The sequence below is a fragment of the Podarcis filfolensis genome (assembly GCF_964270895.1).
Source record: "Podarcis filfolensis genome assembly, chromosome: 3".
NCBI lineage: Eukaryota > Metazoa > Chordata > Lepidosauria > Squamata > Lacertidae > Podarcis > Podarcis filfolensis.
This window is the reverse complement of record NC_139606.1, coordinates 103,376,874-103,389,638: the sequence shown is the minus strand read 5'-3', so window position 1 is coordinate 103,389,638 and position 12,765 is coordinate 103,376,874. Positions and strand designations below refer to the sequence as shown.

The 12,765-nt window shown below is 48.3% G+C and overlaps 1 protein-coding gene across 1 annotated transcript in view; it reads left to right on the top strand.

Annotated features, from left to right (window-relative positions):
• Positions 1 to 5,404, top strand: part of TTBK1 (tau tubulin kinase 1) — an 86,882-nt gene extending 81,478 nt beyond the window's left edge. Inside the window, exons 13-14 of the mRNA XM_083605698.1 lie at positions 2,411 to 4,038; positions 4,869 to 5,404. Of these exons, the coding sequence (XP_083461824.1) occupies positions 2,411 to 4,038; positions 4,869 to 5,265 (2,025 nt within the window). The 3' untranslated portion in view covers positions 5,266 to 5,404. The remainder of the gene's footprint in view (positions 1 to 2,410; positions 4,039 to 4,868) is intronic.
• Positions 5,405 to 12,765: the final 7,361 nt, after the last annotated feature.

Sequence of the window (12,765 nt, the reverse complement as noted above, 5' to 3'; positions counted from 1 at the left end):
AGAGACCTAAGCGTCTAGTACAGTGGTACCTCTGGATGCGAACGGGATCCGTTCCAGAGCCCCGTTCGTTTCCTGAAGTGAACGCAACCCGCATCTGCACGTGTGCGGGTCGCGATTTGCCTCTTCTGCTCATGCGCGTGACGTCATTTTGAGCGTCTGCGCATGCGCGAGCGGTGAAACCCGGAAGTAATGCATTCCGTTACTTCCAGGTCGCCGCGGAGCACAACCCAAAAAGGCTCAACCCGAAGCTACTTCAGCCCAAGGAATGACTGTATTACTAATTTCCTGGGACAGGAGGATTATGATCTGTCATGTAGATACACCACCTGGAATTTCTTGTCCTTCTTTCTTCTGGCCAGCAGTCCTGGTGGAGCAAGAAGACAGCGAGTGCCTCAACCACAGCCTCTCCACCCTGGCTGAACCTTCAATTCCTGGAGTCTTATCTCCACTAATGCCCCCTCTTGTTCTCACGGCACCCGCTCCTCTCCGCAACACCATCTTCCCCTCTTTTTTTTTTTTTTTTGGTCTCATCCCGCCCCTGCTTTCTTTTTTCTATTCCCCATCTCTTTTTGTGGGACTCCATGGTAACAGCGCACAAAGGCATTTCACTCTCCCTGCAGTTCACATCCTTGACGGGATCTCAGGCGCAGGTGGGCCGCGCAGTATGGCTAGGAAATCCAGCATCTACACCATCCTAAGAATTTTCTGATAATTATAAATGAATAAATCCCAGGCTCCCTCCAAATTGTTAGAGAATCTCAGGTACCCCTGGAAAATATTTGACAATGGCCCTTCCCAAACATTTTTTTTTTTTGCCTGCGTGTAAGGTGGTCCAACTGTGGATCTATTATTATTTAATCTTGTTTTAATGTTTTCAAAGGAAAAAATGGGATTAGTCCCTGCTCCTTCCTGTCTTCTCCTGAAGGGCAGCACATTGTGGATGGGAGAGAAAAGCCTAATTAAGCATATCAAGTTCTATACAGTGGTACCTTGGTTATCGAACTTAATCGGTTCCGGGAGTCCGTTCAACTCCTGGAACTGTTCAAAAAAACCAAGGCATGGCTTCCAATTGGCTGCATCGGACATTTGGCTTCCAAAAAAGTTTGCAGACTGGAACACTTACTTCCAGGTTTGCAGCATTTGGGAGCTGATTTCTTCAGGAGCCAAGCCATTTGAGAACCAGGTACCACTGTAGATATAATAATAATACTAACAAAAAAATGATTATTTATTCCCCGCCCATCTGACTGGGTTGCCCCAACCACTGTGGGTGGCATCTAACAGATATAACAACATAATAAAACATCAAACATTAAAAACTTTCCTATACAGGGTTGCCTTCAGATTTATTCTAAAAGTCATAAAGTTTATTATCTCCTTGACATCTGATGAGAGTGTGTTCCACAGTAACACCTACTGAGAAGGCCCTCTGCCTGGTTACCTGTAACTTCACTTCTCACAATGTGGGAACTGCCAGAAGGCCCTTGGAGCTGGACCTCAAGGTCAGGCTGAATGATATGGGTGGAGACACTCCTTCAGGTATACAGATCAGATATATCAAGATCTAGATACACACGCACGTGCACACACACACACACACACACACACACGTGCTTATAGCAACACTCTTTCCATGGTATTGTGAATGGCTATGAACCATCGGATGTGTTCCAGTTTACTATTTTATATCCTCTTCTTTCAAAGTGATATTGCTGATGTTGATGTTGTACCTCCTCCAGTTTGATCGCTTGGTGGCCCATGAGACTGGCTGATGCATTAACTGTATAATGAGCTTTTGCATTGTTACCTGTCAGGAGTGTTCATCAGACATCACACTAGCAGGAGGTGTAGGGGAGGTCCTGCCTCTTGCTTGTCTTTAGCAGCAGTGACCTGAGATGAGTGGGAAACGGCGGCCTTTCCTTCCTTTCCTTTCCTACTAGTATTATGCCTGGATATTAATGATGAAGCACTGAAAAAGAATGAAGGGGGAATTCCACGAACTGTTGATCAGACATCCCAGAAGACACTCTCGGGCCCTAAGGACCGAGTTTAATACCATGCGGTAATGTAATGTCTTTGTCCAGAAACTATCCTCAAAGGCAACTTTTAGTATTTTTAGGTTCTGTCTCGAGCCTTCTCCAGTTCTAACCAATTTTTCATGAATCAGACATGGTCTGGGTCCATAATGATACATTTAAAGCACATGACTTCCCCCAAAATAATTCTGGGAACTGTTGCTTGATGTGGGCGCTGGGAATTGTAGCTCTGCTGGGTGTGAACCACAAGCTTGTTTGGTGGAAGCCATGTGCTTTAAATCTACTTTGAATGTCTGGTGCGGATGCCCCAAATACATTTTCCATTTAGTGTTCTCGGGATAACTGTTTTCTCCGTCTTCCTTGTCTTGCTCCAGGTGTTCACACTGAAGCCTTTTGAAATGAATGGTCTCCCCAAGGTGGTGCCTTTAAGTTTGCCTTATCAAGACTTTAAAAGGGATGTGTCAGAAAACAGGGAAAGGTCCAGAATTCTCCAGCATATAAAGAAGGTGGATTTCTCAAATGTTGTCTTAACTGCCCCTTGCAAACCACCGGCAGCCCATCTAGAAATGGCAAATGACAGATATGAGAAGGAGGAGGAGGAGGAGGAGGAGGAAGAAGAAGAGGAGGAGGAGGAGGAAGAAGAAGAAGATGATGACGATGACGAAGCTGGTGACTTAGGAGACGAGCTTGATCTGCACAGCGACTCAAGCAGTGACGTGAGCCAGAAAAGTACTGAGCACAGCCAGGAAGGTGCCCCATCCACTCTCTTGGCTGATGACCAAAAGGAGTCCAAGGGCCGAGCCTCAGCAGCAGAAGGAGACTTGGAACTTGAAGAAGGCTCCAAAACATTGGTTCTCTTTTCGCCCGGCGACATCAAGAAGTCTCCCGTGAACGCAGACTTGGCTCCTGATGCCGATCTCGGCACTCTCGCTGCATTGACTCCACAGAGTGAGAAACCGCAGCCAATGGGAAGCCAGCTTGATGTATCGGAACCAGGGACCTTGTCCTCCATCCTTAAGTCAGAACCAAAGCCTCCTGTTTCTGTGGCCACCACCTCGTCCCCTTTCACCAAAGTTGAGCGCACGTTTGTTCACATCGCAGAAAAGACCCATCTGAACATCATGTCTTCCGGTGGTCAGCTGATGAGGCACGAGGAATACCCTACTCCAGGGCAGTATGAAGAGATCATCATCGAGGAAGAGATGGAGGAAAATCAGGCACTCGTAGAAAACGGGAGCGTGAACTCGGCTCTGGAAGGGGGAGAGATGGAAAGCTGTGCTCTCTCGGTGAATCACATCGAAACCACCTCTGAAATTGTAGGGGAGCAGGCTGTGCTTCTCAATGGTGTTAGTAAAATGGAAGAGGACGACCTGGAACACAAAGGCACAATTGCCCCTGAATCAGATTTAGAAGAAGCCGATAAGATGGTTACAGAAGAGCCTGGCCTAGAAAATAACACTCTTGCAATGGAATCCTTTAAGAAAATGGAACTCCCGCCAGATGTTCCGAAAGAGAGCCCCAGAAAACCCCTCAGCGTCAGGTACAGAAGCCGGATCCCCGTTTTGCTGTCCGAAGAGGACACTGGCTCAGACCTTTCGGCCTCGCACTCCGGCAAAGAGCGGCTGTACAAGAGGCTGAAGCAGCAGGATTTGGCCCGCCTGGTGATGGAGAGGAGGCAGAACCATCTGCTCAGGTTAGCTTCAGGTGCGTCATCCTCTGCTTCCTCCAGCGACGAGAGGCGGCGAGCTTCAGAAACACTCTCGGCCACTGGCTCCGAGGAGGACACCCACGACTCAGACGATTTCACCCCGAGGAAGACGGGGAGTCAGGAGAAATATTCCCTGGTTAAGATGGAAGAGAGAGGCTTGAGCACAAAGAGCAGAATCCCTCGCCCCATTGTGCCTGCAAAGCCGCCTGTGATAGAACTGAAATCTGGGAGCCCCTCAACTCTCCTGCCGCCAGCACTGAGTAGCAGCCCAGGTGATAAAGCTGTGACCAACAGGTGAGTCTGTATGAGAGGTCCTCCTTCCTTCTGAAGCCAAGCGCTCACTGTTTCAGCCAGCTAACTTCTCTAATCAGCTCCTCAGCTCCTCCTTTTGTCCACCCACAGGACTGTGATTTGTCTGTTCTCTTTAAGACCATCTGTATTATGATGCTAAGGTATCGCTTCACCTGCTGGATTCCCCCCCCCATCCTAGTTACACAGTTACTCCGCCCCCCCCCCCACAGCATCCCCTGACCTTCAACCTTCTTCCCTCAGTAAGACTTCAGCCTAGACACTGAGATCTGGCTCCAAGGGCCTTCTGGTGGTGCCCTCACTGCGATAAATGAGGTTATAGGCACCCTGGATTCTTCAGCTATCTCTAATCCCCCTCCTCTGCTTCAGCCTCTGAGTCTGAACTGCTCCCTGTCACAGGCTCTTCCTGCTCACTAAACCCTGTTGCCTCATCAGCATCCAGGCCTTCCTTCCAATCCTCTCCCCCTGACCTCTCCTTGGTGTCCCACCACCAATCCCTGGGCTCTGAGCCTTCCTCCTCTGGGGTTTGTCTTGGACGGAGGGTTCCTCAGCTGGTGCCTCCCACCATTCCTCCTCATCCAGCCAGTCCCTGACAGGTAGGGGGACAGGCTTTGTCTCCTGTTCTGAGAGTGTAGTACTAACCCTGGCAAAATATATGAATCAGAGCTTTTTATATAGTTGTGTGACTGTGTATGTGGACTGCCTGGTTGCCCCTCTCCTGCCACAAGTTTGATGTAGCCAGTAGCATTAGCTTTGCCATTAAATTCTCTTTGTTTTCTCCCCACCTCCTCTTTCCCTTTGCTCTCCTCCTGCAGGCTTCAGGGGCAAAGACCATCCGGCGACTCCCGGGCGAAAGCAACGCCGACTCCCGCCGTACCTCCCTTGCGGAGCAGTCCGAGGAAACCCCCCCGCCCCCCACCTTGGAGTCCCAGCCTCCCCCCGCGAAACCTCAGTGCTTCCCCCAAGAGCCAATCACTGTCCAGAAAAGAAAGCTCATCGCCCTCCCGCCAACATAGGTCAGGTACCACGTTCCCTCCGTGGGTGCAACCTTCTTCCAGGGCTCCCTCCAGAGCTCAGGCAGGTGGGCTGCTGGGAGACGCCCTGGCGTCCCCCAGTGCAACCCGGAAAGGACCGAGAGGGAAAGCCCAAACTCAAATTCCAGCAACCAAAGGAAGGCAAGTATCCCAGGAAGGCAAGGCTACTGCTAGATAATGATCTGCTGCTGCCAAACCATTTTTGACCAACCGACCTACCATCTCGCCAGGCTGGAGAAACCTCTGCGAATGCTATACACTCAAGACGCCGCAGCACAGCCTTACACCGTGTCGGAAATACAAGCATATAGCAGCTAGCTCGACTTCAGTGCTTCACTTACCCACAAGCTCACGCTGTCTCAATCCAGCTCTTTAACCTGGCTGGGGCCTCCCCGGCCAGCTCATGCTTGCTTGCTATTGCCCAGCCACCAAGCAGCGACTCGGGCAGCCTGCCCCTGTGCCTGCCCCTCCTTCCTCTCACACCGTCTTTTCCTCCCACACCCTCCTTTCTTGGTTAGCAATACCACCGTCTCCTTCGCGGAGCCCTGACACTTGGGTAGGGGAAGGCGGCTTTTTTTATAACGCACCGGCCAAAATCAGAGGAGAGGTGAAAGGGCTGCGCCTCACCTGGAAGAAGAGTCTTGGTGTGAACTTCTGAATGGTCAGGTCAAACCAATGCCCTTGCCTCCCTCACCGCCCTACTGCCCTGCCCTTCGCCACCCCACGCTGCCATCCCCAGGCCGTCTTCGGGGCAGCTCCGGCCGTGCTGCCTGTCCACTCTCCCATAGTATTTTGACCCCGAGCACTGATGGAACAAAAGTCACAACCAGACTCCTCGGTGGCTGCCTTGCCTGCAGTGTCAAGCAAGGGGAATGTATGACTATAACTGCTAGCCAGAAGGAGAGGAGCTGCGTGTTGCTTCCGGCATATATAGGGCCTCTCTGCTGGCAGGCCTGAGGAGCTCGTTGCTGGTGAAACGATGAGCATGTTAAGGCAGGGGTAGCTCCCCCCCTAAAAGCATGCAGCTGCTCCAGTGTCTTGTGAAGGGGAGGGACCTTAGTCCTGATTTGTTCAAGCAATGCACCTGTAAGTTACCTGTCCACCGGGAAGTTGTATTGTGGGCAAAGGCTTCCCAGGGAGCCATTAGCTGGTCCCTTTTCTTGGCAGAAGACAAAACAACCTCTGAGCCCCAAAGTATGATCTGTGGCCATCGCATGGTTCCAGCGTGCAGGGTTTCCTCCAAATCCAAACGCAAGGAATCTATGAATCGGTCACTGCCTCTTGCTCTGGGACTTGGTCTCTGTGCTGGACATGCAGGCGGCCACAGATATTTTTTTGGAAATAGGCTTCTTACCCCCAAATGTCCTATACTGGTGGTATCTGCTTGCTTCCGAAGCACAGCTGTGAGACCTTAACTACAGTACTTACTGCTTGGTCCGTGTGACAGTAGCTGGTTTTCGGGGTTGGTGCTTGCTGACAAAACAGTATCTTGACAAACAGTATCGTTTGGGGAGGTCAGTTTTGCAGCATCCTTCTCACCATGCTCTCCCACGTGGGAGATGATTTCGTTCGCCAGTGGGGTTAGGGAAAGGGCATTCTCTATAGTGGCTTACCTCTAAGGGCCTAGCTTTTGGGGATGTAGGACAGCAGCACAAAACAACCAGCCAATGACATCCTGCAATTTGCCCCAAAAAGCCTTGAGAAAGTGAAAGGTGGCAACAGCTTTGGGATGAGGTGGGAAACCAGAGGCCCCCCAGATGTTGCTGAACTCCAACTCCCCTCATCCCCAACCCCTGGTCATGCTGGCTGAGGCTGATGGGAGCTGGAGCCCAGCAACATATGGAGGGCCACAGGTTCTTCATCCTGGCCTTCAGACTGCATGAAATGGAAGGCCTGAGCTGAGGAATTAATCGGGTGTTAGGTCAAGGGCCCCTCCCTTATCCCAGTTATCTTTTACCTCTGCAACTAATAGGCAAGGGTGTATGAAGAGCAAAGGGAGCCTGGCCCGCTCACTTATCTATTTGGGCAGATGCTTGCTGAGCTAAATTTCGTAAGCTGACTTCAGGAGAAGAAGATTCCTGGTGCTATACTTTATCTGGGAGACGTGACCCCATTGTTCCTTTACCCAGTAGGGATCGGGGACTCAGTGGTCAGAGGCAAATCTTTGGTAGCTATTTTGTCAAGATTGCCCATGCATGTCAACACGCCGCTGGAGGGTTGGTGGTTGTCTTTTTAAAAAAGTATATACCTTATTAAGGAGATGGGATTTGTTCACAGATAAAAGCGCTGTCATCCCTTTGCCAGTTTGTCCAGCAGAGGGAAACCAAGGGCATGCAACAGTATGACTGTCATTCAAGGAACCGTGGGATTTGTGGTCCTGGGAAAGGCCTCAGGTCTGCATCTGAATTCTAGGAAAAGGACAGGAGCCATAAAGACAAACTTATTTATTTGGGACTATAGATGTGGTCTTAGCAAAGATAACCCGGCAGCCCTGACTGGGCTTGCACAGCTTGGACAGTTGCAGCATGTCTCTTGGAGTAATGGGGATGAAGAGGGGTTTTGAGAGCAAACGCCACATTTCCCCGGGGTTTATCTCCCAGGTTTTCATGCAGTCCCCACTACTACCACTGAACTACCCATTATGTGGTTTCAGGACTCTCTAGTGTGCATGAGATCCCCTCCTTCCTTCCTGTTACAGGTTCTCCAGTATCAGTAGCTTTCCATGCATCTTTCAGGTACAATTTTGAAATTTTCTGTTTAAACACTGGCAAAAATAAGCACCTATCTTTAAAGCATGCACTCTCCCTGCCCTCCTCATCCTATGTTGACCATCCTCCCATCGCTGTGAGAAGGGCAACTCCTTCTCCCACGTGAATTGTTATTTTGGCATGGCAGGCAGATCTGTGGAGGTAGGTTGAGACAGCGGTTCACTATAAATCCCTTTTGGAGCACATGCCAAATGCCAAGAGGTCAGGAGCTGAAGGCTCAGTATGTCTCAGAGAATTCACTACAGAGCTGCAGGTACCATCAAATGACACTGAATTAATGGCGGCTGTTCCATGTAGCCACTGTGTTTGAAACGGCCGAGTGAAGTGGCCTGCAGTGGATCCCTTCTTGCAAAGGCTTCCTTCTTTCCAGGACTGAGCATTCAGAAAGAAATACAGAAGAAGGGCATGGGGGGGGGCGAGAATCAAACTAAGTGCAGGTTCTGTCATTTTAGAATTGTTTTGTTGTCAATGCCAGCCCAAGACTTCTTGCTGCCTGCTAGAACAAATGACCCATGACCACCGCCATGTTGTGGCAAGCTTACACACACACACACACACACAGAGAGAGAGAGAGAGAGAGAGAGAGAGAGACAGTATTATCACAGCATTCGGACATCAATTCCTTCTAAATCCGCCTGAAATAACCTGGTTCATTTTGCTGTCCTTTAGTAGGGCAAGCCTAGTGAGACCTGCAGTGTGCATTGTTTTTGAACAATAACATGGAATGGAAGCATTTGAGTCTCTGTGCTATTCATTTGGGGCAGGTTGTTCATCATGGCTCTGTATTCTGATTTGAATGCCCTTTGTTTATTATTTATTTATTAAATTTATATACCACCCTTCATCAAGAGATCCCAGGGCGATTCACAGAATGAAATACAAGATAAAACACAAGTAAATAATTAAACCAAAATCAAAACAATAGCCTCCCCCCCCTGCGTTTTTCTGACACCTATTTTCTCAGCCCTGCCTTGTGCTTTGTTCTGTCCTTGCCCAGACTTCACATCCTCCTCTCTACTCCCTCAAGCAAACCGCATCATGCATTTCCATTGGGACAAGTTTCTCCCTTGATGAGTTCCCTGAAGTTTCTGTCCTATTTCCACTTGATCCTGCTCTTCCCCAGGATATGTGTCCTCCTGATTCATTTTGTCCATCGGCTTTTCTGGACTACCTTCAGCTGACTCGTAGTTTTCCACCTTTCCTCTTTTCCATTGCTTAGGAGAGTCTGCTCTTGAACGGTGTTTTCCTTGACTTTTTGACCTGTTTTCACACAACATCTGATGCTCTGGGCTCTTCAGATCGAGGCAAGTTCCAAAGGGCATCCCAGAGACTGTGCCATCATTACTGCTCTCACATTTGACATGAGGGCAAGCTCTTGGCCAGTGTCAGGGCAGTGTCACAGCAGTGTCCATCACACTGGAGATCAGTGGTACAGAACATATCTTGCATGCGGAATGCCCCAGCTTAAGCCCTTGGCATCTATAGTTAAGAAGATCAAGTAGCAGGAGATAGCAAAGACAGCATTCCTGAGAGCTTGGAGGCCCACTGCTAGTCACAGTGCTAGGCTAGATGGAGAAATTATTTGGCTATGGCTATGTCCCTCGTGGTCAAAGGGAAATAGGGTGAAGAAAGGAATGTGGAGACCAAGAGAGATAAGCATGGAGGCATGGATGTGTGGATACTTGAAATGCACACAGTGGTCTGTATCTCTGCAATAGCCAGGCCGTGATAGCTGGGAACCGACGGCACGGGTTTGCAGAACTTCACATTGCCTGCAACTTAAGCCTCAGCCTGTAAATGCAAGTCAGAAGCCTTGCAAGGCACCCCGATGTCTAACTCATTGCATGCCAGTGTCTGCATAGGTCCGTTTAGTCTTTGGTTCTGAAGATCCCAATAACTTGTAGAACAAATCCTTGGAATTTCATCCATGCGGCAAGTTTCCTTTGATTATACACATACCCTTGTGAAGAAATGAGTGCATCTATCTATTCTGCATCTACACTGAGCAGGGCTGAGTGTCGTCTAAGCTGCCAATAAAAGCCAAATTCTGCGGCCTGTATAAATTATGCAACTTAAGCACGTTTGCAAGTTTGGGCCTATTTTGTGTACATCATTCTGCCTCTACTAACCCTAGAAATGGTTAAGGCACTGAAGCCCCACCTCTTGACCACTGCAAATCCTCCAGAGCTCTCTGGCTTTGAAGATCATACTAGACGTTGCTCATATGCTTGGACCAGAAGCTTTTCAAAAACCATAAGATGCTACATTTGGTGCCCAATACCAGATTCTCTGGATTTTGTGTGTGTTTGTGCAGGATTGTAGAACACATAACCCTGCCTTAAACCATAAGGACCATATCAGTTGAGCGGCACCAATTTGAATCCAAAGATGTCTAGACTGCTCTGTTGCCCTGGGATAATATGGGATGCTTCTGCATAAACTGGGAATCTTATTTGGTCATCTGTTTGGGATGGGGAAAGATTGCCTGTAGCGTTATATATGAAGCAGCCCTTAGAACAGGAGTTCCTTTGGCTCTCAACAAATGGTGAAAATTCATCACAATATTTTATTCCTCAGCTGAGATTTGTTTTCAAAGGATCGTGTTTGCAAAGCACTTTAGAGACCTTTGACTGTGGCACAAAATGTAACTGTCATCAGCCAAAGGTTATCTCATGATTCAAATTCTTTTCCAGCCTGTTTTATGGCATTCCTCTTCACACCCACTGCTTCACATAGAACTCTGCATTTATTTTTCTTAGCCCCCCAAGGCAGTATGCCATTACTGGTATTTCTCAGCCCCCCCCCACTAGCTAGGCAATGCAATTTCCACCCCACCCCACCCGTCCCTCACTTTACTTTGTTTCCCTTTTCTGTCAAGGGTCAGAGTTGAAATTGGCACCATTTTGGAGGGCCTGGCTGGAACCGAAACAGCGCTTTTGCTTCCAGGTTTGGGTGGCAAGGAAGCATGTGTATGTGGGCAATGCGCATGCAACTTTTGCTCCTTTTCCAACTCCAGTGAGACTCCTCTGTCTCTCCTTCCCACAAGGCTGATAATCTGATAATTTCTGTCTTCTTTTGTACAAGAGCGTGGTCCCATGTAATTTTATCAGGCAATATGAGATGAGCAGGCCTATTGTACCGCTCTTCACTCTGAAATGCAATATTTCAAATATCAGTATATATATATATATATAGCAAGGTTGGAAAGCAAGACAGCTTTCGTCTGCCATCCAAAGAGCATCAGTATTGGGTAAAGAAATGGGTACATGCCATCAACGCCTACCGTAGCAAAAAAAGAGAGGACCCTATCAATACCACGAAGGGTTAATGGATTGTTGGTACAAGGGGTTTAGCTGCTTTTCCTTGTGGTTGTGCATCAGTACGCCCTGAATGAACATGCATTAAAGAACAGGGCCCTCATTGAGCCAAATACGGAAATGGAGACACAGTTTGTTTTCTTGAGAAGGAAGCCAAAGGGAGTAGCACTGATAGTCATCTGTTACGGCAGAGGAAGCCGTGGATTGTCCCTGGTCTAATAGGATTTGTTCCAGGGTTCTAAATAGCTTCTCTATGAAAGCTCTCCAAAACGCCATGGCAAGAATGTCGTCTCTTGGATGCTAGTCAGCGACTGCATACTATGTATATTCATGTTTTATTAAAAGCAAGCCTAAACGCAGGTTCAAAAGAGGACATTGGTCATTCTTCTTCCTAGGAGTACAGACTGTTTTGATGCATGCGCTTCATTATCCCTCCCTATCATGAAGCCCACTCATTTTGTGTCCTCCCCAAGACTTTCTTATTACATGGCCCCCATCGCCTTTTTGGCATTTTGACTTTAACTGGTGAACACACCCGATACAAGTCTTTTTGCCCAGTCTCATAGCTTGTGTCAATCTCGTAGCCTGGTCAATCGGATAAACGGTTCATTGAGCATCGTTGCAGAAAGCACACGCAGTCTTGCTTTAGGTTCTGCGCTTCTGGTGCAACGGCACAAGTTAGGGACAGCAATATGTGTTTTATGCCACACATGAGTATTGACCTGCATTTCTGGCCCCCTTCCTGATGCTATACTCTTTTATTACTCTTATGATAAACAGCTAATATAAAAACATAAGGAGAGACTTGCTGTGATCCTGTTCTCATACCAGAAAGGAAACCGGAATATTTATTAGGGTTGGTTACTAAATGTGCCTGCTATTGACTCAATACTGCTGTCCTCACAAGTTAGCAGTGCTCTCTTATACATAGTTTTTTGTTCATTTGTTTGCTGGTTTAATGAATATATGACTACCCCCTATTGGGGGGAGTCCTCACTCACAAGGTGGCGTTTCATTAAAGCGTTAAAAATGAAACAACTGAACAAACACAATGGAAGCAAAATCGGCAACAACATAAAGGGGCTCAGCAATAAGGTCAATAAAAAAGCTTGGCGAAACAGGAAAGTCCTATGGCCACTCAAAGGTCAGAAGAGAGTGGGGCAATCAGAATTCCCTAGAGGGGGGATTCCGCAAGTATGAGGCCACCACTGAAAAGGCCCTGCCCCAAGACCCCACCAACATGATCAAACCAAGTTCTTCTACAAATTACCCATCTCCCCACTACTCTCCAGCCTCCAAAAACCACTTCACATACTCCCACCATTCTTTTTCTTATCTTTCATCAGCAGTGGCCACAGGAGCAGTGGAGGCACAGAGGCAAGATTGCCGCTGCAGCACCCTTTATAGAACTACATCTCCCCCACCGCCCCATTTTTCCTACATGATGTTTACCTAGCACATCCGAGTGACCGAGGGGAGGGAGGAGAGCACCTACTTTCCCTTGATGCATATCTTCACCGCAGTCACAACCACTTAGAGGGAAGAAGTGAGTGTATTCTAGTATATAGGAGGGATAGCTTTGGGGAGTGGGGA